Raw genomic sequence first — 24,081 nt, 5'->3', positions numbered from 1 at the left:
TCCCAGCGTTTTCCCACGGGGGCCTCGGCGGGGGGACGGCTGCCCCTGCCCCAAGCTCCAAAGGCTTGGAGCTGGGTGGGGGGCAAACCCTTCGCAGTTACAGGAGCCACCACTGCAGCCCCTCCCCTGCTACCAGAACAGCATTGGGACTCAGGGAAAGCCTTCAGCAGCTACTTACAGGAGCCATTACTGTGACCCCTTCCCTGCTACCAAACAAACCCACCACACAAACCCACAACAATTGTATACACCTGAAAAACAGACAAAATCTCATGAAGCAGGCCTTTTCATGGCACAGTATACTCAGATTTCCCTTCCTCTTGATATTCTTCTGAAATGGTTTACTCACTCTCTCTGCTTTAATAGCCCCCATGTGTTCTTAGCAGAGACTGTTTTCAGAAAGGCGAGGAATTCCTCCTTCCAACAGGCATCCCACACCTGAGATCATCATCTACACAGCTCCTCCTGCAGCTAATACTTCAGGCAAGACTCTCCACATAAAGCTACCAAGAAGCCAAGTTCTCATTTTGAATGTAGGTCTGCAGAGGGAAACTTCTAATGTAGTAACACCAACCTCTTGATCAAGGCAATCATCTCCAGACTCTGAGGATATGACATGAAGCAGCTCTTTTGCAAAAAGGACTGCTCAGTCAGAATGCCAGGGTCCATGAGGATGGCACCCTCATACCCATGGCCGCGCACTTTGAAAACGAGTTTAGGACATGCTTCTTGGCTGGGGAGGTGCTAGGATTCACTGGGTTGTACATATGCTGAATATCCAGACTTGTTTGGTAAGCTTTAAGAACATACATGTTTCCTTATTATCCTTAGCATAACTTTTATTCAGTATTACAGAAAGGCTTGAAAGAAATTCCACAGTCAGCAACAGTAATAACCTGCAAGCCAAAGAGCTGCAGGAATGTGGGCACATCTATACATTTTTATGTAAGAGACTGAAAAGAGCAGGGGATAAGGAGCAGAAAGCAAAAAGTTGCTCTCACCATGGAGTGATCTGAAAGACTACTGCAATGCTGTTGACTTCACAAAGCTCAGCACAAACACTATTTTCATTAATTTTTCTTTAATCCAGAAATACTAGAGCAGATTTTTAATTTTTTCCTTATCTCACAATTTTAGAAATCTGGATACAATTTCTGAGGGCTTAGGATTGCCAAAATTATTTTCACAGCCTGGTAGATAGCATAGCTGTTTAGAAGCGGTATGTGACAAGTTGCAAAGAAAGGAGGATAAAGGAATTTGCATTAGACCAGGTTGTCCAATATCCTATTGTTAATCTGCCTCTATAATCTTTGCTACACAGGTAGTCTCAAAGAAGAGCTCTCAATTTTAAGACCCTTATTTTCCATCTGTAAAGAGGCCACTTTCCCAAAACTATCAGGAAGACAACAGCTGCATCTGCTATGTTGTCTACTCCAACAGGTCACATCAGGAAGATCTATTTACTGTTGACAGTATTTGGAACTCTGCATTTGGAACGGAAGGTTATTTCTGCATGAAGTGTTCACAGCCCACTGGCAAGGTCATTACAATTAGCTCATGCATGTTTATTTGAGAAATTTAAGCATTAATACTCATTCATTTGTACAAATTTGTGTTTTTATACAAAATATTTTTTGTGCTTCTTAAAGCTTTGTTTCTTAGTAATAGAAATATGAGACATCACTACCATTGATGGAGACCTTGTAAAACAGAGAACAACATATTATGCAGCAACAATAAGGGGCTCAGCATAAAACAACAGGGAAAAAATATTATATGAAATTAAATAATTTCTGCTTCCACTGCTGGAACAGGAAATCTGCTTTATGATCCAGACTAAATTGGCTCAGTTTTGCATAGCACGAATAACCTGCTTTGACAGCCAATGAAATATCAATAGATTAAGTGACTATTACAAATCATCAATTAATATGCCAAGCTAGTAGATCTACCAATAATTTAATTGCATTAAAAGTTTACAAGGATTAATTAATGGCCAAGTAAGTCTTTAGGTACATGCAAGAAGTATATTAAATTGCATTTGCAAAACTGCTGAGGTGATACCAGAAACTAAAATGATTATTTTTCTTTTAGATGCTTCAGACTAGGCTGTTTTCACATGATTGGAGAAAACAGCAAACGAAAAGGCAAATGTATATAGCTACAGCACCCATATCTCACAAAGGATCAGAGAAAGCCAGGGGCCAGCGGAGCGCTACAGAAATAAAACAGGGAAGAGATCTAGACAAAATTTTTCCAATGAAGTTGATTCTGATGTATACTCTAATATGAAAGGCATCTTTTAAGGCTACGGTGATATAATGGCACAGGAATAACATATGCCTTAAAATGGACCCTAAAATTCACATTTGGGAAGGCCATGTGGAAGAGAAGAACAGAGTGAAACAAGTTGAAAGTATGGACACCAGTACCAAAAAGCAGGTCTTAAAGATGTAGGAAATGCTGCAGAGGCAACAAAAGACCAAGCATAAGTTGATGAGTTGGGTAGGATTTTTTTTTTTTTTTTGTGATGGTGATTTCCTTTTAAAAATAAAATATAGTTAGCCCAATATAAAAATTAAGATGACTGAAGTTATCCTGGAGGACACATCATAGGTAGAAAGTTTGGAGTAGGATGGGATACCCAAGTAGCGAAACTACCAACTCTTATAAAAGTTTGTAACTACTTATTGTTAAATCTAAAATAACAGCAGCGTTCCTTAGCTTCTCATTTGGTGAGAGTGCAACATTTCAACTTTTCATCTCAGTTTAGAAAATTAAATTGCTAAAATACATAAATTTTCTGACTGTCATTCTGAGTGGATTCTTGTAGATTTTCGTCTGCTGTTTAAAAAGTGTAGGTGAAAACTTTGGGGATTAAAATGGTGCCTACATGTCTAAGAGAGAAGCAAAAGGAAGCTTAAACCCTAGTAGGGAAGTGGATACAAAGTCAAGCTTCAGGACTTTCCTCCTCCTCAAAAGCAGATCATGTGTCTTCAAATATTTATAAAACAAACATTCTGACAGAACTTCCATCTTCCACACCACAGGAAGAAAACGTGGAGAGGGAAGAGCCGTCAAGCTGTAACACCGACAGGCTGAACAAAGGAGACCTTCTCTTTGGCAACAGTGAGGAGCAGGAGCACAAGTCAAATCCCACTTTCACTTGCATTTTTGTGCCCCTTCGAGGCTACCTGGACCCCTCAAGACCATAAGAGCACAGCACCAAGCACAGCCAGCAAGAATCCCCCTCCAGCCAACTATTGCAGTCTGAAGGCCATGAGTTGCAGCCATGCTAACTACTCGAGCGACGCTGAAAGCAGGATAGGGAATCTGCTCGGGAACTGCATGAAGGCAAATTTGCTGTGCGACTGAATGTTGGCAGGCTTGAGCGGTGTTGCCTTTTCTGCTAAGACTCATTTATCTTCCTGCGTTATCTGTTAGAACTGCACCCCAGTACACTTTGTTAATTTTCTCTGCTAGGAAAAATAACCAAGATCTTGGAATCCAAACACAGAATTATTTTCACTCGTTTGTCTCCAATTTCTAATTTACCCATCTAATTACAGCAATAATTAAGCTGAAGAATTTAATATGAGTGTTTCCACAGGTACCCACTGCAGTCCAGTGAAATTGTACCAGAGGTCGTGCAGGGAACCCATGTCTGCAATAACAGACTTTCTATGTTATATAGCCAAATCCTACACCCAAAAGGAAACGTATAGCAGAAATTCTCTCCCATAATTTTATGGCAACTGTTGGCTTTCCCAGACAATTGGCATCCCGTACAGGCGCTACGACACAATCTGTGTCATATCTTCGCACCAAATTCACTGTGTATTTGCAAAAAAGCTGCATATGTTGGTTTATCTTTCCAGGATTAACTTGGATTTCAGCATCTGAAATCTGGTAAGAACATAATTACTTGGAAATTCTATATTATCTGTACACATATCTCACCCACCTAATGCTAACTCTGGTTAAACAGAATTATTGATACCTCTAGTGGGAAGTATAATTTTGATTTTTTTTTTGTTGCTAGTGCTAAAATAATATAGGACAATGAATCAACCATAGCTGCTTGTATCAGTACAGCGCATGGAGTGTTTATAGTGTAACAGAGATGTGTCACCATATGAAACACTGACATAACATAGAAAAGAACAAGCTACAGGACAGCATTTCAACTGAATGCAAAGGAAGAAAAAAAAATAAAAATTTTTGTTCTCCTTTTTAGCCTTTTGGCTAAAACATATCATCTCCAACTCCCCCAAAAATCCAACAAAAATTCTTATGGTATATGCTGTGCCATATTTAAGGAAGCAGACCCATCAAAATATAATAGAACACCTTAAAAAACAATTAAACACACTATTCTGAGAAGATAGAGGCCGTGTATGCGCTAGACAGGTTTGAGAAAGAAGCTTACTGTATATTACTGTACTGAGGCTTGTTATTCTTTCACTAGCCACATTTTCTGGGTGGTGAAAAAATCAGCATCTAATACAATTTACCTTCCTCGCTTCAAATCTCAGTATGTTTTTTCCTGATCTTCAGTTTTTTTTCCACTGGAATTCAAGGTTAGAAAACACGCCAGCTATGGATACAGTTTTATTTCAAAAGGGCAAAGCAAAAGTAGAATTTTCAAAGCGAAGAAAACAAAGGGATGTTGGATTTTATAGGTTATCTTCGCTGATGAGCTTTTTCTCTACGAATGCACCAAGCAGTGCATTTAATGAAATAACAGTGCCCTCTAGTGCCTTTATCAAGCATATTGTTCAAACTTTTAACACACCAAAACACCACGTTCAGTTTGAAAAAGATGTAGAATAAAATTCCTTTGTTAACTTAGTTATCAGTTCCGGACAAAATTATTTTTCCTACTTATGTCTGATTAATATATTGAGGAAAAAACCTGTATGCATGCATACAGTAGTTGTTACTGCACAAAGTGGGAAAGAATAAGGTGGATGCCTTCTCTGCAGCTACACTGCCTCGATAAATATTGACCATATTTACAGGAATGCAAAAATGAGAAAGAACATGGCATACATTTCAAATGCAATTTAGAGAATGGAGTGTGAGCCATCCAAAAAGCTTTAATTTACAAAGCAAGCATTTCTGATAAAGAGGCTCTGATTGAAGATTATGACATATCAAGACAGTTTTCACAGTCTTTCTTACAATCTCAATAGCACTTTCAAGTGAAGCAAACATGTAAAATGTCACAAAATCCAGAATAATTACTAAGGTCAGCTCATTATCTGTGACTCAGAGGTAGTTAAAAGAAAATCCAGTAAGGAATAAGCTCTTGATAGAATATTAATATCTACTTTGAACATCCTGGCTATTGAAATACTAAATTTTCTTTTACTGTTATAATTTTTTTTTGTTTTCCTAACAAGAATTTTTACAAAGGCTGCTGAAATACACAATACTTCTTCTCATGACCAGAACATGTTTTCTTATGTCTGATTAGGTAGGCTGTATTTTTAAAGTATACTTATACATCCTTTTAATAACTTTCCCCTGACACAAATCAGCTTTTCAGAAGCCTATCCTTACAACTAATTACTATTACTTCTTTTAAAATATACATATATATCAGTTTGGGTTAGAAAAATGGATCTTAAGAATGTAGCTGGACCTATAAAATGTAGGTTTAGACCTATAAAATAAAGTTTATCACACTCTGCAACTGAAATTACGGCACATTACATATTTAGGTGAGTATCTGTTTATAGCTCAATACATCTGGCAACTTATAACTGAGGACTGCTGCATAAGATCACTTTTCTTACAAGATACTTACTTATGATATCAAAATTCTGCATTGTATTTATTTTCCCAACAAAAGGTAGGTTTTATGTGGAATAATGAACAACGGGAGACAGGTCAAAATGTTCCCTAATTCCACAGAGATCAGCAGTTCTGCAAAGCCTTTGCAGTCGTACTGTAAAGCTTGAGCTGTGGTTTCTGTGTGCCACCTACATAAGTTATCTTAATGTACAAATCAAGCCTTTTTCATAGACCTTTTAAGAGCTTCTTTAGGTCCCCAGTTATCTTTTTGTATATACAGGCCACCGTGTGTTCTTACCATGTCCTACTTTTTTTTCCTGTGGCTTTTTCATACATTTAAAGCTGTACCTAACTGTGAAGAGCTACCACTAAACTGGCATCGTCAGGCTCACACAAAGAAAATGTCATCTCTTATGATCATATTAATTATCATCAAATAAAACACTTCATACTCTATAGCAAAATTCTCCTGTACTTTACATACATGATTTATTCAGGTTATCATTCTGTAATGACCCTCACTGTAGGTTATGCAGGAATTACTGTACTTACTTTTGAGATCTAGATTTCTGGCTCCGGCTGTGCTCTGTGTTGTGATCTTGGTGTCAATTTTTACAGTGTGGAGATTGTTGGTATCCCGTGATATCATCACATTATGCCACTGGTTGTCATTCAGAGGTTTATTAGAACTTCCTTTGATGAGATTTGCACCATTTCCCAAGTCGAACACATAGTGTAAATACCTGTGAAAAGAAAAAAAAATGGAAAAGTTTCCTTTTTCTTCACATAGCAAAGGGACACTAACTAATATGTCTAATATTTCCTATTTCCTTGTATTCCTCAGTAGCGCTGGTAAAACCAAAAGAAAACAATGAATACCAAATGGGGAAGCAACCTTAATTCAGAGAAATCACCACTTGTTTAGATGACCTGAGATGCAGTCCCAAGGTTCTGGAAAGCAACGAGCACTCCACGTACCAACACGTGCATACGTACGTAGAGAGAGAACAAGAGGAAGGCTACAAACTAGTACTTCTTTGGGGTAAACACTATAGAAGTTACACCTATTATTTACTTGCATATTTCTCAGGCATCTAGCTTCATCTGAAAGAAAAAGTCACAACAAAGCATGTGAAGTTTGACGTGAAGAAACATTCATCGATCATCTACGTCCAAAGAATTGCGTCCTAAACTTTCGCTTGTGTTTTTCCTGACTGTTCTTTGTCAATTATGCTAATCCATACATACCCTTTTACTAATTCAACCACAATGAAATCATTTCCATCGCCACTGTTATAGAGTATCAATCCATCCAGAGAGGTGGTTTTGAACTGGAAAAAAAGGTGCATAGATGTATATGCTTGTAGCGTGGCCAACGCAATGTAACTTGCTTTTGTTTTAAAGGTTACAGGGTCTGCTATGATGTTCCTGAACCCAAATCTTGCATTTAGCTCACAATAATCGATGTCTCCGTTTTTACATAAGTCAATGTATGCCATGCCATTAAATGTAAGACTCTGGAGATGCCCAATGAAATTGGAAGGCACAGAAGACAGGTAGCGCCGTTCTGTTATTATTCCTGTTTCTATGTTGTGGAATTCCAGTCGCGTGTGATCACCAGCCATTTGACCTTTAAATAGCAACAAGAAAACACATGTTAGCATCTCAAATGGGAAATCAAAGAGCACATCATATGATTAAATATTTGCATCAATTTCACACTTTCCAGGATGTGCAAGGCCAATGCTTGGCTCCAAAGAGGATTCTTCTGAATTCACCCAAACTACTAGTAAACATCTGGGAGCCTTCCCACTGAGTTCAGTATGCTTGGATAAGGCAAACAGCAAGATTTCTAAACTGAAGCACAATACCACCATATATCAAACTGCCACCAAAATCCCTCCCTTTGCTTACACTTAAGCAGACCTGTGGTTTTCCTATCAGCAAGTGCAATTAATTAATTACAACACAAACGACACAAAGGCAAATCTCAGAGGTAAAAGCCACAACATTGGAGTTCCATGGAAGAGACGCGTAACATTTTGGGGGATATTATTCCATGTATTTTGCTTAAGAGTGAGGAAGAGGTAAGAGGAGAGAAGGACTCCTGTTTAAGCTGTCTTGGGAACGTTAATTCTAGCCCTGCTGCAAAACTCTGCTTTGTACCCCAGGGAGAAACTGGGGAGAAGGGGGCAGAGCCCCCAGAGATGGACAAAGCAGAAAGCCTGCAGCAAGGGTGTGTGCCAGTGTCTTGTATCTTGAAAATAGTGAGGGACTTGCTTACAGCAGAAAGGTGGCCAAAACCAAGCCTCACAGCTACCTCTGGGTGTTTCTCTGCCACGCAAGGACTCCTGCACAGCAGAAAGCCTGGAATTTGCTGACTGTATAGCTAGTCTGAAGGACAGGATCAACACTGCCAGGGCACCCTGCATACACATCAGGTAAGTTTTTAAGCTTGTTATTAAATACCTTATCCATCACATGAAAAATGTGGCCACTGAAAAGTTCCCTTTTCTAACAGAGCTCAGATTTTTTTCCATGCTCATTTTAAAGAAGGAGGGCAGTACTATCACAAGGCTGATTCATATGGTTGCGTTGTGGGGGTATGATGACAAAATAGTGGGGTTTTTTTTTACTAATTAATTTTACCACTTAATCTACCTTTTGCAAACCACAGCCTAGATTTCCCAGTTCCTTGGATGTTCCGTGTCTCTCACAGAGTACAAAGGTGAGCAGCAGACCTAGCCAAGCTGGAATAAACACTGGCATAAAGTGATCTGTAATTCAAGATCCCACAGCTGCAGCACAAAGCTGTTGACAGGCTGAGTTCCCTCTGTCCTTCTACTCCAGGAGAAGAGTGTGAGCTCTCACCCCAGCTGGACGTGTTTAGCGGTGACACAGAAAGCCCCGAGGCAGGCTCAGGCAGCTGTACCTTCAGAGGCTGTGTAAGCGAGTGTCTGTGTGTGCATGTGTGAACAGGGGAAGGATAAGGGCAAGATGAACGGAGGTATTTGGGCTTTTCCCAGGGAGATGGATTCACAAACAGGTCAAGTCGCCGCACTGAGAAACAAATACAGGTATCAGTGCAGTTACAGTGAAAACAGGACTGCAAGCTTTAATACAACTGAAAAAATATTGTTCTAATAATTGATGATCAATATTTACAAGCAGCTTACTTAGCTTCAGGGATGCATTGTGACCTAACTTGACTGATGTCACCTAACACCATCAGCATCTGGGATCTGCATCATCACTGAGCACTGCAAAAGGCACCTAAATCCCCAAGGACAGCCTTCCCGATGTTCTGGTTTCTAAACATCACCTCTCCTGCTGTATGAGCAAAGGTGGGTGCTTCCTTGCTCCCCTTCAGGGAGCTGTCTTGAAAAATGCCAAATCTGTAACTTTCTGCAAGGCCAAGAGCTGTATCCCGGATCACAGCCAGAGACCTGAAGATCATGTTTAGAGGAGGAACATTCTGTATTCCAGCCTTCTACCACTTCAGATAGCATTGAACAAATGTCACGGCAAAAAATCCACTCAGATTTGCCCTGTAGCCCACTATCCTCACTACATTCACTACCTTCAATGTATTTCTTTCTTGAGCATAGTAATAAAAAAGTTCCAGAATCTGGGCTCACATCCCAAATCTCCCCCTAACGTTTCAGTTGTACAAACGTGCTAACGGGACTTGAGACTTCACGTAATGCTCCACAGTACTGGCAACCACAGCAATGAAGAAAAAGAGAGAGACCAAAGCCTGTGCTTACAAGGTTGATTGATTTGGGGGTTTCGGTTTGGGGGTTTGTTTGTTTCTTTGGATTTTCGTGTCAGGTTAAAACATGTCAGGTTGATGCACTAGATGCATTACCTATTGCAATGCTACGGGACATCATACAAAAGGCCAAGGGAATTTCTGTTCATAACCATAAGCTAGGTATCCTTTCCATTATCCGACTGTAGTGACCTCCTTCAGTCCACTTTTATCTTCTATGCATTTCCAGAAAACAAAACAAATCAGAGCTGCAAGTATTTAAACTCTCCTACAATGAGTACAATTTTCAAAACCACCTGTATGACTTCTGATGAAAGTTAGTTATGATTCTCAAAGGTATTCTTTATCCGCACACAAATTATGCATTCAAAGATAACCCAGGGATGAAGAGGTGTTATTTTATAACCTGTAAAAAATGGAAAGTCAGGCTAAATTATCTAATGGCTTCCTCTCCAGCTTAAGCTTCCTGGATCTGATGAAGTTTTTTTCAGATGTGACATAGGAAATGGAATCAAAAAAGGGAAACACAGTGTGTGGTGGTGGTAAGCTGGAATTTTTTGGAGGAAGTCCATTTTTTCCTCATGCTCCCTATAAGATAATAACAACCTTCCACATGAATAACTACTGAATTATATTTTAACCACATTTCTGATTTTTGGGACATGTGAAAAAAATTTTAGAGAAAGAGCACTGCAATCTGATACAGTAACTCCTTTGCTACCGCCTTAGGAAACCGAAAGCTACTACACATTAAACTGCATTGTGTACATTTGACTTTCTACCGGATGGAAGTGAAAACTTAAGCTCATGAAGGCTTTGGCAACACACTATGTTGAAAAAAAAAAAAACAATAAAGTACTAGTGCTTATTTCACCTGATTAGACTATATGGGATAGACCCTCCTGTTTTGATCTTAATCCTTCACGTTTATTTTTAACTTTTCTGAAGCTGTGCTCAGCAGCTGGGACTGAACCCAAAGGTGGAAACTGTACTTCTTGGTGGTTTTGTAACTTGTAGTATTTGTAAATAAATACATCTGCTCTGAGGAGCCCAAGAAATCTGCGTTTGCTTTTAGACACTATTTTATTCAGATCTAAACAGCTTCCTCTAACTAGAAAACATCCTCAAAGTAGCCTTATTATTTGAGTTGACAGCTGAAGCATCAAGATTATATTTTTCAATATAGTTCCTCCAGTAATATATATTAATTTTCCCAAAGAAAATAACTGGTTTAGGCCATCTGCTTTCTTGGGAGAACGACCCAAAGCATCACCAATTTTTGCTTCACCTCTGGAAGATCTATTGGTAGTTTCTGATTCTAGAAATCAGGGTTTTGCAGCTATATGAATACAGAGCAATTACTTTTCTACCAGTGACACGGTCTTCGGTGTTCTGCTGAAGTGAAAGAAGACTACTAAAGAAGGCGTTTTCCTTTTAAACACCCATAATTTTACAATTTTAACATAGCTTAAAACCAATGAGAAAAGCTATTAAATACTACATGAAAACAAAAGAACACACTAAATAGCTACCACAAAACTAGGCACACTGCATTGTGCAGGGAGTTGGGGCCAGAAGCCAGATCTGTTGCTATTAACACCACATATGTAAGCTTTATCTTTAACAGAACCAAATCAAAGTCTTCTCTATTATAACTTCTGCTAATATACACATAGGAATATATTTCTAACATCTCCTAGCATTCACGCCATGTTTTTCTCCCATCCCAACTACCATTTTGGTATTTGAGAAAAGCCTGTTGCCCTACATTTAACTGCTGAGGACAGCTGATACAAGATGTAAACACAACAGAATATCCTTCCAACATTCATGAAATTCTTTCTTACAGCCATGGTTCAGAGTTTAACCTTACAGAATAAATTCAGTGTGTTGCCAAAAACATTTTTCCTGCTTTCTCATTAGTGACGTATCAAATGATTCATCTGTAGAAAACATTCATTTAAGTCATCATGAAGGCTTTCATTAATTCAATAGCAACGTTAGGGTAACATTAATATCAAGTGTAATAACACACTTGCAGTAGCAGTATTTCAAGATGCATAACATGGATTCTGGATGCCTCTGTTGCATTCAGATAAAGGCATTTTACTTTTGTCATTTTTCGGTTGGTGTTTCCCCCCAGTACCCCGGAGTCGCAATGCCACACTACCTGTCATGGCCTGCTGGTCATCCACCATTAACTTTAAACTTTTTCCTCGCCGAACCACACGCACTGTGTGCCACTCATTATCATTGAGGTTATAGCCAGCAAAAAGGGTTTCTGGACCTTTGCCTGTAGGATATGCCAAACAGTCATTATGCAATCTTTACATCAGTTTACATGTGAACCTCACAGAGAAAAAGAGAGAGAGAGACTGGCTGGGCAAATGTTAAAAGTCACATCAAGCAAGAAAATTACAAAGTATAAGCAAACCTCAAAATATAGAGCTACTATGGTAAAACACTCCTACTGTAGATTTAACTCTATAAATGTATCGTATATGCACATTTAATGAAGCAGGCTGTCATAAATAGGCACAGTCAACATGGATTTAGTGATGCATTTTCCAGTCACGGAAGAAATGGGATTACTGCAGCCAGAAGAACTTCAGCATATGCTTACAAGACTGGATTTTGGTTTGAGTAAAAGGTACACGTGGTAAATATGGGTGTTATGCTTTTCTTAATCTACATCAGCTTCTCAGTCTATGCTTGTTCATTAGGACTTCTCAGAAGATCATCTATTGCCTTATCACCCAGATGACTCATTAATATTCAGATCCAGTACCTTCTGATGTTAGTGGACCTCCAAACCACACTTTCCTTCTTCATGTAATGGATACCTTTTTTTGTAATCTGCTATTTTTGTAAGCAGTACAAACACTTAGAAGCCAATATAGTTCTACATCTAGCACAATGTACTTGCAATCACTGAAGTATTCACAGATGTAGGAAACAGGGTATCTTTAATACCTAGGAAAAAAAATCTCTTAAGAAAATGGTTATGGAAATTGTGCCTTGCATTGTTGACCAAGAAGAGAAATAAAGAGACAAAAATCCTGACTATGAACTATCACTGATGAGTAGGCAATTGACCAAGCGCTGAACCCATCAATCAAAACTTCTGTGCTCAAACCTGAATTATCGGACCTATGTGGGGACTGTCCAAAAGGTAAAGCTAACCTGCAATTAACAAATTACATTCTTGCCAGATAGAGACCCCCCCGGCCCGTTTTTCAGTTCCTCTAGCATAATATGAGCTGCTGATAACTAAAAGAGAAGTATAATAAAAGTAACATTTGACACAAACCCATGAGGGCTACACTGAGCCAGACAATTACCTCCACTACGTCCTTTCAGGTGACTACATCCCATGTGTCAATCTTCTTTTAAAAAGGGATGTGTCACTGCCTCTGACACTCTCCCATATTTCTTTTTGGGCTCTTTTCCAGACAGTGCAAGCTAACTGTGACGGAAGAGGTCTATTAATAAATGGGTACTATATGACACTGTCTGAAATCAAAGCCTCTCTGACTTCAGGACTGCATGGAGGGAAAAAGCCACTGACAGCTTGATGTAGCTGTTCAGCATATTGGACATTTTGCATCTCTGACTTTTTCTGTTTTCTATCAACTTTTTTTTTTTTAATTGCTGCTGGCTGATTACCCTGCTTTTATATGCAATCTTCATTATTTTGAGCATGTCAAGGGACCTCCAGGAATAAAAATACTCGTTATAACAAAGATTCTGATAACATCGTGTTGCCTTCTCTATGTCTCTGTATTGACATTAGGTGAGGGAAGGCATGCGAACCCAGCAGAAACAGATGCTGTCAACTACCTGAATTGTTCTGTTCCTTACGCGTTTACTTTCTTTGACAAGAGAAACCAGTTTTGCATAAAGCTTAAAGAACAATGTTCTCTTTGGATACAGTGACATGGATGCAGTGAATAATGCTTTTTAAGCCATTTCTATTATTCTAAATTCTAATGGGGGCTTCAATGTAAGCAATTTTTAACTAGATGTGGGAGACAGGGGATGGGCTTTACAAAAAATGCTTAAATGACATGAGTACAAATCTTAGTGAGAGTCAACAGCCCTGCCTAGATACCATATTAAACATGTTTGCCCTTCTTCATTTGTTGGTCCAACCAAAACATTTTTAAGTAGTTGAACTACTTAGTCTCCCTTATCTCATAACAGATCTCTAAAAGACCTAAAAGCACATACAATTTTAATTTGCTCTCACATTAACAACCCTCTGTTGTGTCCCATTCAAGTAAAGGTGCCTCAGCATATATAAATATCAAATCCAACTTGATTGCTCACATTTATACAGGCAAAGATGTCTATTATCTTTTAATGCTTAGGGACTTGTAAACTCTTCCTGTTGTAAAATTAAATATATGTTTTCCTATGTATCAGTCTATTTCCTCTGCAAGAGTACTCAGAATTAAAAAAAAAAAAAAAAAAAATCAGGTCAGAACTACCTGTAAGCTGCGTTTGTTTGCAGTGCATGCAATCCAAAAGTGGATTAAAGGGACGATGGTGAAAGGGCTCTGAAAAGAACAAACCTGGGAACAAGGAACTAGAAAATAGCAAGAACCAGTGTCCAGGTGTTGGGATGCACCTGTCACAAAGCAGCACAGTTTTCAGCTGGAGAGGTGGATGCGGAAGGACGGATGCCCACCATTCCTGTAGAGAATGGAGCGCTTGGGCTGCTTCCTGGGCAAGAACATGCTTTTGCATACAAAAGTAGTAAACGTGCTTGTGATTGGTGTCTTTAGGAGAAAATTTTCTAAATGCTCAAACACAGAAACATGTAGGAATCCCTTGATACTACACAAGGGTACAAAGACTGCAGAAGAAAACTCTTCTCTTGCTAAATGGCACTGGACAACCTCCAACACAGTTTGTATTGGTACTTTCCTTGCTGACTTTCAAGTATATCGACCCCAGATTAATTTAAACATCATATTGTTGAGATTGTAACAGTTCAGACTCTTCTGTCCTGGTTTATAATGCTCTAGTTTATATGCTATGTACTATAAATCTAAATCTACTGAATCATTGGCTAGCTAGTCTTATTCCAACTTTACATTGATCTGATCCCACTTCATTTCAAACACACCAGCAGAAGGTGCTACTGTATTTCAATAAGAATTGGCATATTGCCACTTTTGGGGGGCAAGGGGACCAGGACTTTTTTTTTTTTACCCCCTTCTCTTTAAAAAACATTAAATATCTCCCACAAGAAGAAAAGAAAGTGCCCTAATTTAAAAAAAAAAAGTATTTATTTCTGGTTTATATGGGCTGATACTACTCTTCCAACGTTATGTCTCTCCACTCCATACATGCTGTCCTTCCCCTGGAACTCCTTTGTCTCCTTCTAGACAGGACACAGTTAATTCACTTCCCATGCTCAGCACTTGCTCACTTTCTGAGCTCCTTATTCTCTCAGGTACTAATACCTTAATCATAAACCTTTCCTCTCAAAGACAAGTTGTAACCTGCAAAAATCCACTAAGTATCTCCTCTTGCTTAAGTATGAAATTTATTATCAATGTCTATCTTTCCCTATTTTAAAGGCTTAAATAACGACTAGATTTTTATGCATCCCTGGAGTGAATGGATAATGCCAAATAAAAAAGTACAGGCACTTTTACAGCTCCCACAATTTGCTCATGGTCCATCATGCCAGTAAAATCTGCACACCCATTTCAAAGCAGATAATTGCTTATACAACCATGTTTTTACATGGGAAAATACAAACTGTGCAGCCAGTCGATAGAGGTACAGATCTTGCTGATGCCATTCATTATGAACTGGGACATAGAAACATGAAGCCCCAAGCATCCTAAATTACAGATTTACTGAGGCACACAAAGCTGTGCTTTCTTTTCAGCACCTCAGCTAGACCTTAACTGCCTTTGATCTTTTTTAAAGGTAAAGGAAAAACGGATAAGCCTCCAAAAGAAAAATCTCATTTTCAGCGTGCTGAACATTCTAGATGTTTTCTGGAGATTCCTGTTCTCTCTACTATCTTGTCAGAAGCCTGTTTGGCCTAATTCAAGTGCTGAAAATTTGCTGAATTCAAATGGGGCTGTTGATTGATGGTAACATGCATACTTACTTCTTCTCTTCTAGATATAGCACTGCTGTACTTAAATTGGGACACCTTTTATACAACTCTTTGAAGAGAACTTCATAGAAACCAAGCTGATCACTTTGAAACAAGATACTAGGTTTTTGCCAAAGCTCACTCAAAACAAGCTGTCTGAATGAAACCTAGGAATTATTACTGGCTCCTACAGTGCCATCCACCACCATCAAGGCATGTACCAAAACACCACCCAAACTTGCTTGGAGCATTCAACTCTGTGAGCAACAGTAGATACCAAAAACGAAGTGTCAAGAGAAAGCCGGAGTTAAGAGAGACTGGCAAGGGAGACGGGACGGTTCGGTGAGTACTACACTAACCTATGCAACTCAAGCTGGTTACAGGCAAATCACTACTATCTAGTTATGGGGCAGTAGAAGAAATGCCAGTGCTTTCAGCCTGGTTTGCTAACAGGTAACTATGCATCTACATCTACAGGTAACTACAGCAATCAACCCCAGGTGGCATTTCCCAAATTTGAGAGAATAAGTGGACAAAAGGACAAAACCCTGAGACGACTGCAGTTAATATAGAATATTACTGTGAGGTCAGGGATGCCAGGATTTCAGCTGGAGTCTTACAGCTAAAATACTATATACATAGCAAGCTAGATGCAGAAACACAAGACAAACAGGGGAAGGCATCTTAATTTTCATTATCCTTTTGATGGTGGTTGGCTGCAGAAACAATTCTGGTCTTTCAAAACACTCATTTCCAAATTCGAATTTTAAAAGTCAATTATAGTGAATCAACTGTATTTAACACAATTGCATCTGCATCATCCTGAAATTCCCTGACTATGCATGTTTCTTACCAACAAAAAACCTTAGTTGCCTTTTAAAAATCAACGATGTGTATCAGTTTATAATTTAAAGCTAAATGATAAATTAATGTGAGAAACTCTTATTGCAGTTCAAAAACAATTTGTCATCTCTATTTTCTTCCTAACAGACACATACAGAAACTTCCACAAGAACAGCACATTCACTGAATCTTCTCGAGCAAAACAGCCCAATCTGCACTGCTTGATCAAGATGTTCCAGTCTACAATAGCTTCATGACAGGCAAAACTAATTCTGGCAATTTGGCTAAGGTACTGGCAGTTTAGGGTATTTTTACTACTTTTTAAAACAACCCTGACATTTCAAAAATTAAAATGAAAGAGATTAGTGTTGCTAAATGTCATTCCTTAGCCTTCATTTCAGCTGTAGAATGGATTTGCTCATATTATGAGTAACAAAAACACAACATTAAATCTGTTTCTGTACACGCGTTCATACAGAAACGCAGAAAGCTGAACAAGGTACTTTTGAAAATTCGACTCTCTTCCTCTACTTGACCCGACTACAAACAGCCTGCATTTAATATTGATCTAGTTCCCTCGTAAGGAAAACCAGCATACACAGTGAATGCACCAGGGGAGAAAAATCCACAGAAGAATAAAACCCAACCAATCCAGGAATCAAGCACCATACCCAGGTCTGAGCACACAACGTTTTCTACAGTTATTTACCTGTTTCTTTTCTCTCTTTTCCGTGAATTTGCTTTGCCTGCCCATGGTCTGAGCTGCTCAGTATTTCCCCTCTCCCAGCTTTGTCTATCTTCTGCCTTTAAGCTATTTAAGTTGGGGTGTGACAGAGCACATCCTCATCCATTAACTTCTTTAAAGCTGTGAGCCAGTGGATCACGGTGGGAGTGCAGAACACAGACAGATCTACTGGACTCAACTGTCTAAGGATTCTTGGTGTCTGCCAAGAAAGGTGCTGATGATAAACCACTGTCCGGTGAAAGCCTGTTCTCTACGACCAGAACAAGGACCACTACTGATGGAGGCAGAAATAAACATCAGAAAGTAGTAAACTTCTGAGCTGCGAGTCCTGGCCTCCAGAATTTCCTGCCACTTCAAAGTACATGTAGAACATAGGCATATGCTCACAAGATTGGGAAGTGTACTTTTCTGGTTCATAATTGGGTCTATAATAAGTTGAACCACGTCTCTTAAAAAAAAAAAAAAAGGGTTTGAAATTGCAATTACAACTACATGTGAATTCAGAGTACATGAGAGGATAAAACCGATTTTGCTACTGCATTATGAAATGTCCAACCCAGCTCAGGGACATTCTCAACACATTACTTAAACCATTTATTTTTAGGAATCAGATGCATTTTAATTTAGTTTTGTAAGTCATATACCTAAGCAAGTGAAATTCAACCAGCCCTAAGGACATGTAATTTCCCTTCTTCTTGGAAATAAAGAAAGAAAAGTATCTTTTAAAAGCTAGAACCAGAAACCAGCTAGATCCTGTATTTTTAATGAGTGCAATTTCTCTTTTGTACTGTTCTCTAAGGATCACGACTACCAGAAAATGTGCTACAGGTACTAAAGGTTTTATGAATCCACCCCAAGGCCCTGGACTAAAGCACAGCAAAGTCAATGAGCTTGAGACATGTGGCTGTTGCTTTATCAGCTCACTGGCACAGCAAAGTCAATGAGCTTGAGACATGCGGTTGTTGCTTTGTCAGCTCACCCCTGAACATTTTCAGCCAAATTTTAAGAAATTATGTTGAACCTGACAACTGACTTTGCTGTACAACAGGTGAGCATGAACTTTCAATATGCGGTACTTCTATGCTAATTTAAAGCAAGTTTCAGTGCAAGATTATTTACTTTGTATTTACTGCAGGTAAAAAACCCAAAACGTGCACTTGCAAAGATCATGCAGCATTACAAACACACTGTAAGGTCATATCCTGCCCTGAATCATGCTAAATTTTTTAAAGTGCACCCAAACGCTACGATTGAATTGGTATTCAGCAGATTCACTTCCCCTAAATCCTTGTGTGGCTTTTAGTAAACCTTAATGTGTTTTTACCTTAGTTCACTGAGTCACTGCAACAACTCACCTAGTCATACAGTGACACTGAATACTACAGGAGAAAAAAAAAAAAAACAATTTGGCTTGATTACTGAAATTGTTGCTTTTTTTAAAGGACAATCCACTATAAAATAGTGGATTGCACAAGGGAATAATATGGTAAACTTTAATTTAATTTACTTTTTAATTTAAACGGAAAGTTTGTTTCAATGAAAAAATCCCTTTTAACTCCTATTTAACAAAAACTCTGTAAAACTGGTAGAGACAAGAATGGCTAATTCATCTGGAGTTATTAGCGTGTGCTTTTTTTTCCTCCTATAACAGGAATAAGATTGAAAATCATAAGAACTGACTTGGCAGCTCCCGGGTAAAAAAGACTAACATGAAACCCCAATTTTAGGCAATATTGACATTCAGTTTTTTAAAAGTAAATAATTGTTGTTCTCATATGACTTTAATGGCAGCCAGGATCTCTATTATTAATGAATTCCGTGTGAATTCAGAGTTCTGCCAATAGTACCTATTTGTGAGGTGTGGGCTTAACCTAAGGGGAAAAAATGATCCTCAAGATGAGTTCAAGTTCATCTTCCACTTTCCCAAGAAGAGCTGGATCCTTGCCTCAGCAGACTTGTTATTCTTGCCTTGACTACTCAAACCAAAAGCCCCAAGCCCTACAAAGCACAAAGGCAGAAACCCATACATTCCCTGTCCTGGATTTCTAGAAATAGCAAGAATATTCCTTTAAGATTTCAAGGAACCAGCAAGTGATACACCTGGCGATCTTCATTTCCTTAGACACTATCTCTACAAATGCCTGTTCAAACACAGTGCCTCAGCTTCCAGAGGAGCTCTGCTGTCTCCTCTGAACCCAAGGCATCTGGAGGAATTCTGAGTCGGAAGCAGGATTTCACCAGGAGATGGCTATCTAAACAACTTTGATAATGCAAATTGCTGTCGTGCAGCTAATAAATAAACCAGACTCAGATCTCTAGGGTATGCCGCTGGTGCAGACAGCCTTTACCCGCCTGTGCTGCTCTTTCCTACTGCTGATCTCCCCTCTTCCTTTCCACTTAAACCCAGTGAAGGAAAAAGAACCTAACTTACTCTGACTTTTTTTCACAGAAAAAGTTGGTGCACACTTGAACTTTTATTTTGTTCCTGAAAATTGGAATATCTGTTAATAGCCCTTCTGACTTGGATATTGACTGTGCCCATTTATATCAAACCACGGCTGTCAAAACACTGAAGGACATTTTAAAATACAAGTCAGCACAACTTAGGTATGCTTCTCCATAATTTACCTTTTTTATAAAAACCATTACCTTTATGATTATGCAAAAATGAACATCACAGAAAAAAAACCACTTAAATATTTCATTTTACCCTCATTATCTTGCACATTGTGCTTAAGAATAAGCAGACTGGTAACTAGGTGGCACAGAAAGGAAAATAATTTGGACTGTGACTTTATTTTAAGAATAAGCTCCTCTTAATTTACAGGTGTCTTCATCCCAAGGCATGGCTATTACAAAATAACAAAAACAACTAAATCTCACACATATCCTTTTTTTTTTTTTTTTCCATGAAAAAGCTGAATTATAACATTTTGCCTAGTTAAGGGTAAAGAAAATAATGTTTCAAGATTTGTGGTTGTTGATTATTATTTAAATGCTTTAAAATATTTTCATACTCATCATGGATCAAAAAGCACAATTTCTTGATACTGCTTATTCTTGGATGCTTTACACAGAAAGAAGTCAAGCAAGGAGCACTAAAATAGACATTTCAGATTATTTCCAGAAATCACAAATTGATGGATACAAAGGGTGATCCCTGTTCTACAAACAGCCTCCCCTGACTTTGATGGGTATGGGATTGGTCTCTGATTTTTTCTGACTTACACAATAGATGACATAATGCCTATGCTTATTTTCCTGTATATTCCTAAATTATTTCACAAAATACTTGCAAAAGCACACTTTCTCTGATTTGTATTTCTTCATCACTACGTCATGTCTTTCTTGCTCCAAGTTCATCCTCATAAAGTCTCATCACTACAGTATAACAGTTCATTTAGACTTCTTCAACTTCTGAAGAGTCCCCAGTTCAGCTACCCCAGGCTTCATCCCAAATGTAAGATTCCTGATTTTCTCAATGATACAGCCATAGGGCAGAACATGCAGCACATTATCAGCAGCAGGGTCCTATAAAGTGAATATGTATCTTAAGATTTCAGTGCTCTAGTACTATTTAAAAAGGATTTAAAAAATACACATTAACAGCTGTCTGAATCTTCCTTATAAACAAAAATTCTTTAAAAGGAAAAAGACCCTGATTTTTTCATACTGAAATAACAGAAAATATTGTAAATATCTTCTACGATTTCTTTCAATTGTGAGCTAGGTCTGATATTCCTTATTTGCAAGAAACTAATCTGAATACTAATTATCAAGGAACCTGTAAAAATTTCCCTAAAAAACAGCATTTTTTTCAGACATACTTTTTCATATTTCCTCAGCCTAAAATAAGATTTTCAAAAGTCCTACATATGTATTCCAACACAGATTTTGTCTTGACAGAGGTGCGAACTTGCATTCTCTTAAGGTACACTCCATATCTTGGTTTATGTAACTTTAGGAACTCAAGAATCTACACTGTAGTCTTTTCTACCTAGTCCTGTTTTTACTCATAGCTGACAAACTCATCAACCGACTTCCTAAGTGTCTTCCATCACCTGCAAAACGTCAGGTGGAGAGGCAAGAACACCTCCTCCCCTGAGAGCCCCCCGTGTACATCGATCCCTCCTAGCAAACAGCATACTTGCTTTCCAGCCACTGAAATGTTACAGAGCACAAACTGCACGGACAATTCAGCGTGTAGTACTAACCACAACACAAACTCAACAGGTAATTTTCACCTGTACTCAGCAGCTATAGTGCTTAAATTTTGGCAAAACTAGAACTCCTCAGATGGTAGCAAGCCTACCATTTATGCTTGTTCTTCTTCATTTCTAATCCAGTTTCCACAAGTCACATGTAAACAGTTCACGGCATGCGAGCGAAAGACGGAATTCTTGACTTACCTACTTGGTCTTTCTTTTCCAGACAGATTTTACTATTAGTGAGGAAAGACTTAACATGCAGAGACAAAGGGGAACTTTTATCTAATGAAATGTTATTTCTACATGCATGCGCCTCACTCCTTGGAGAAAAATCTCATGGAATATAAAATGAATGAGAAATAATACCAAAGAATCAGTATAAGCTACATTAACCACAGCTCCCTCTTCTCTTTAATAGCTTTTTCTCATTCCATGTCTTGGTCTTCATCTTGTGTCTTGCTGCTTCAGTACTGCCTAGACAAATAGCTGCTGAAGAATTCCTTGCACACTTCCCAAAGGGGACTTTATCTCAGAAAGCCAACTTTATCCTGATGTCTCAACTCACCAGAGTTGTATCTCCTTTGAAGGGACCTGTCTGATGGATTGAGGCCCAGGAATCAGCTGGAAGGGAGCATAAATTCACCTCTCGACATGTCACCCGAAAAACAAATGTGCTCGGATGGAAATTTTAACAACTACCTGTATATAATTCATGAATGCCATTGTCCAGAAGAGATAATAAGGAAGCAGTTACGTGGTTCCAGTAATAAGCTACTGAGTGCTTAAAATGTTACGATAGAGGTTTCATGCATTTTAATAAACACAAATGCAAGATGTGCCAGATATAGAGTAACCGTTTTTAATGTAAGAAACTGCTCATCAGTGACATGCGCTGGGTAGATGTTTTTAACACTACCAGCTCTTCAAAGCAGCACGCTGAAAAATTAATTACTGTTCTTATAACATTAATGAAGAATACTACTGTAGCTAAGTGCTCGCTAGACTTCAGCAAGATGGAACTTATGACAACTTGCTGCGGAGAAGTGAAGCAATGATAAAGTAGTCACCTTTTGGAAACAGTCGTACAGCTAAAACTAGTACATACTTACACAATATTTTCTGCAGGTGCAGTAAAGGAGGGGCCATCAAAATGCCACTGCTGGCTCAGACACTGGGTTTTGTGAACTCGTATTTATGCAAATCAGCAGAGAACCCTCCTTCTGCATTAGAGCACTACATACAGAAAAAACAAAGGCTCTACGCCCATCTGCTGTTCACTGCTGTCTACAATCACATACCACTCATCTTAATGCTTAAGGGGTAAGATAATTCCTCACCAGGGTTTTATTCTGGACTTCCAGCAGTACAAATGTAGAAATGTATCAAAACCATTTTAACTGAAGCAAAATTTTAGTTTGGTACCTCTTTTTTTTTTTTTTTTTCTTTCTTTCTTTCTTTGATTGAAGAAGAGGTAGTCAAGCTCTCCCTAAGCAATTTGGTTTTCCTAATCACATCAAACTGAGAAACAGGATCTGATCTGTCATTGAAGTTGGTTGCACTTTTTTATAATGCAGAAGTGTTCTGTTCATAATATCTACTAATGAGAGCGCCAGAAACTTGGCAATTCACCGCAGCGTATGTTAGACCTATCGCAATGCTCACTGGCTGCGTTGGGGAGAACTAGACATCCCTTCCAAATTGCGCTCTCTCCAGTTTTGTGTTTCCCTGCTCCCTTATCTCTTCCCCGTGTATACCCACTTCATTCAAAAAAACTCAAACATTCACTTCATGAATTTTTTACAAGTGTATACGAGGACAGAAAGATGGCTGTACATGATGTATTGATCAGAAAAGCAGCATCTGCCTGCAGAGAGATGGCAATTTGTTTGGTTTTCCTTGAAAAGTTCCAGAGATAAGCAAAGCTGCACTGATTCAGTAAGGCATCGTATTCTGAAAAAATCCTATGCGTGTTCTTAATATACTTAAATGCTTTCTGAACTAAACTAGCAATGACTTTAGTATCGTTTTACACAGATTTATTTGGAAAAAAACCCCCGAAGTTTCTATCACCTGAAAAAAAACCCTCTTCAAACTGTGATTCCATAATAGAAAGACTGAAGTATTTCTCCATAGAATTGTAATTTATAAGCACTTCTAAATGTTTGCCACTGAAGTACTGAGAAATGAGCATCACAACAGCATTATTGCTTAGAAACAAAGAGACCTAAGAAACAAATGGGGAATAATGTGAAAAGCAGATCAAGACATTTATACATGAAGTTTGATAATATTTCCATGCTGAGCATAAATTTATAAGCATTATCAACTGAGCAGTGCTGAGTTACTGCTGTTTGTTCTTAATACCAAACGCTAACACTGATGTTCGTTTTAAAGAGTTACAGATGAAGATTTATTGCCAGAAAACTCTTTGTAATAAGTAAAAAAAAAAATTCACAACACTTAGTACCTATGAAATAGCCAAATTAATTAATGTTTTATTGATGGATATTTATTGGAATTGACACCAATTGATGTTTAGAGAGGAAAGGAAAAATACTAAGGGCCTTTCTCCTAACTATTTACTGCCAGCTTC

The 24,081-nt window shown here is 38.4% G+C and overlaps 1 protein-coding gene across 1 annotated transcript in view; it reads right to left on the bottom strand.

Annotated features, from left to right (window-relative positions):
* Window positions 1–6,351: 6,351 nt before the first annotated feature.
* Window positions 6,352–24,081, bottom strand: part of LOC104470630 (neurexin-1) — a gene marked incomplete at both ends in the record, with an annotated part of 37,362 nt that continues 19,632 nt past the window's right edge. The window contains 3 exons of the mRNA XM_010085983.1: window positions 6,352–6,542; window positions 7,048–7,429; window positions 11,742–11,864. Coding sequence (XP_010084285.1) covers window positions 6,352–6,542; window positions 7,048–7,429; window positions 11,742–11,864 — 696 coding nt within the window. The remainder of the gene's footprint in view (window positions 6,543–7,047; window positions 7,430–11,741; window positions 11,865–24,081) is intronic.

This window comes from Pterocles gutturalis, unplaced genomic scaffold (genome assembly GCF_000699245.1).
Source record: "Pterocles gutturalis isolate BGI_N339 unplaced genomic scaffold, ASM69924v1 scaffold1516, whole genome shotgun sequence".
Taxonomy (NCBI): domain Eukaryota; kingdom Metazoa; phylum Chordata; class Aves; order Pterocliformes; family Pteroclidae; genus Pterocles; species Pterocles gutturalis.
Note: the sequence above shows the minus strand (reverse complement) of the source record. Positions and strands in the feature narration are given on the sequence as shown.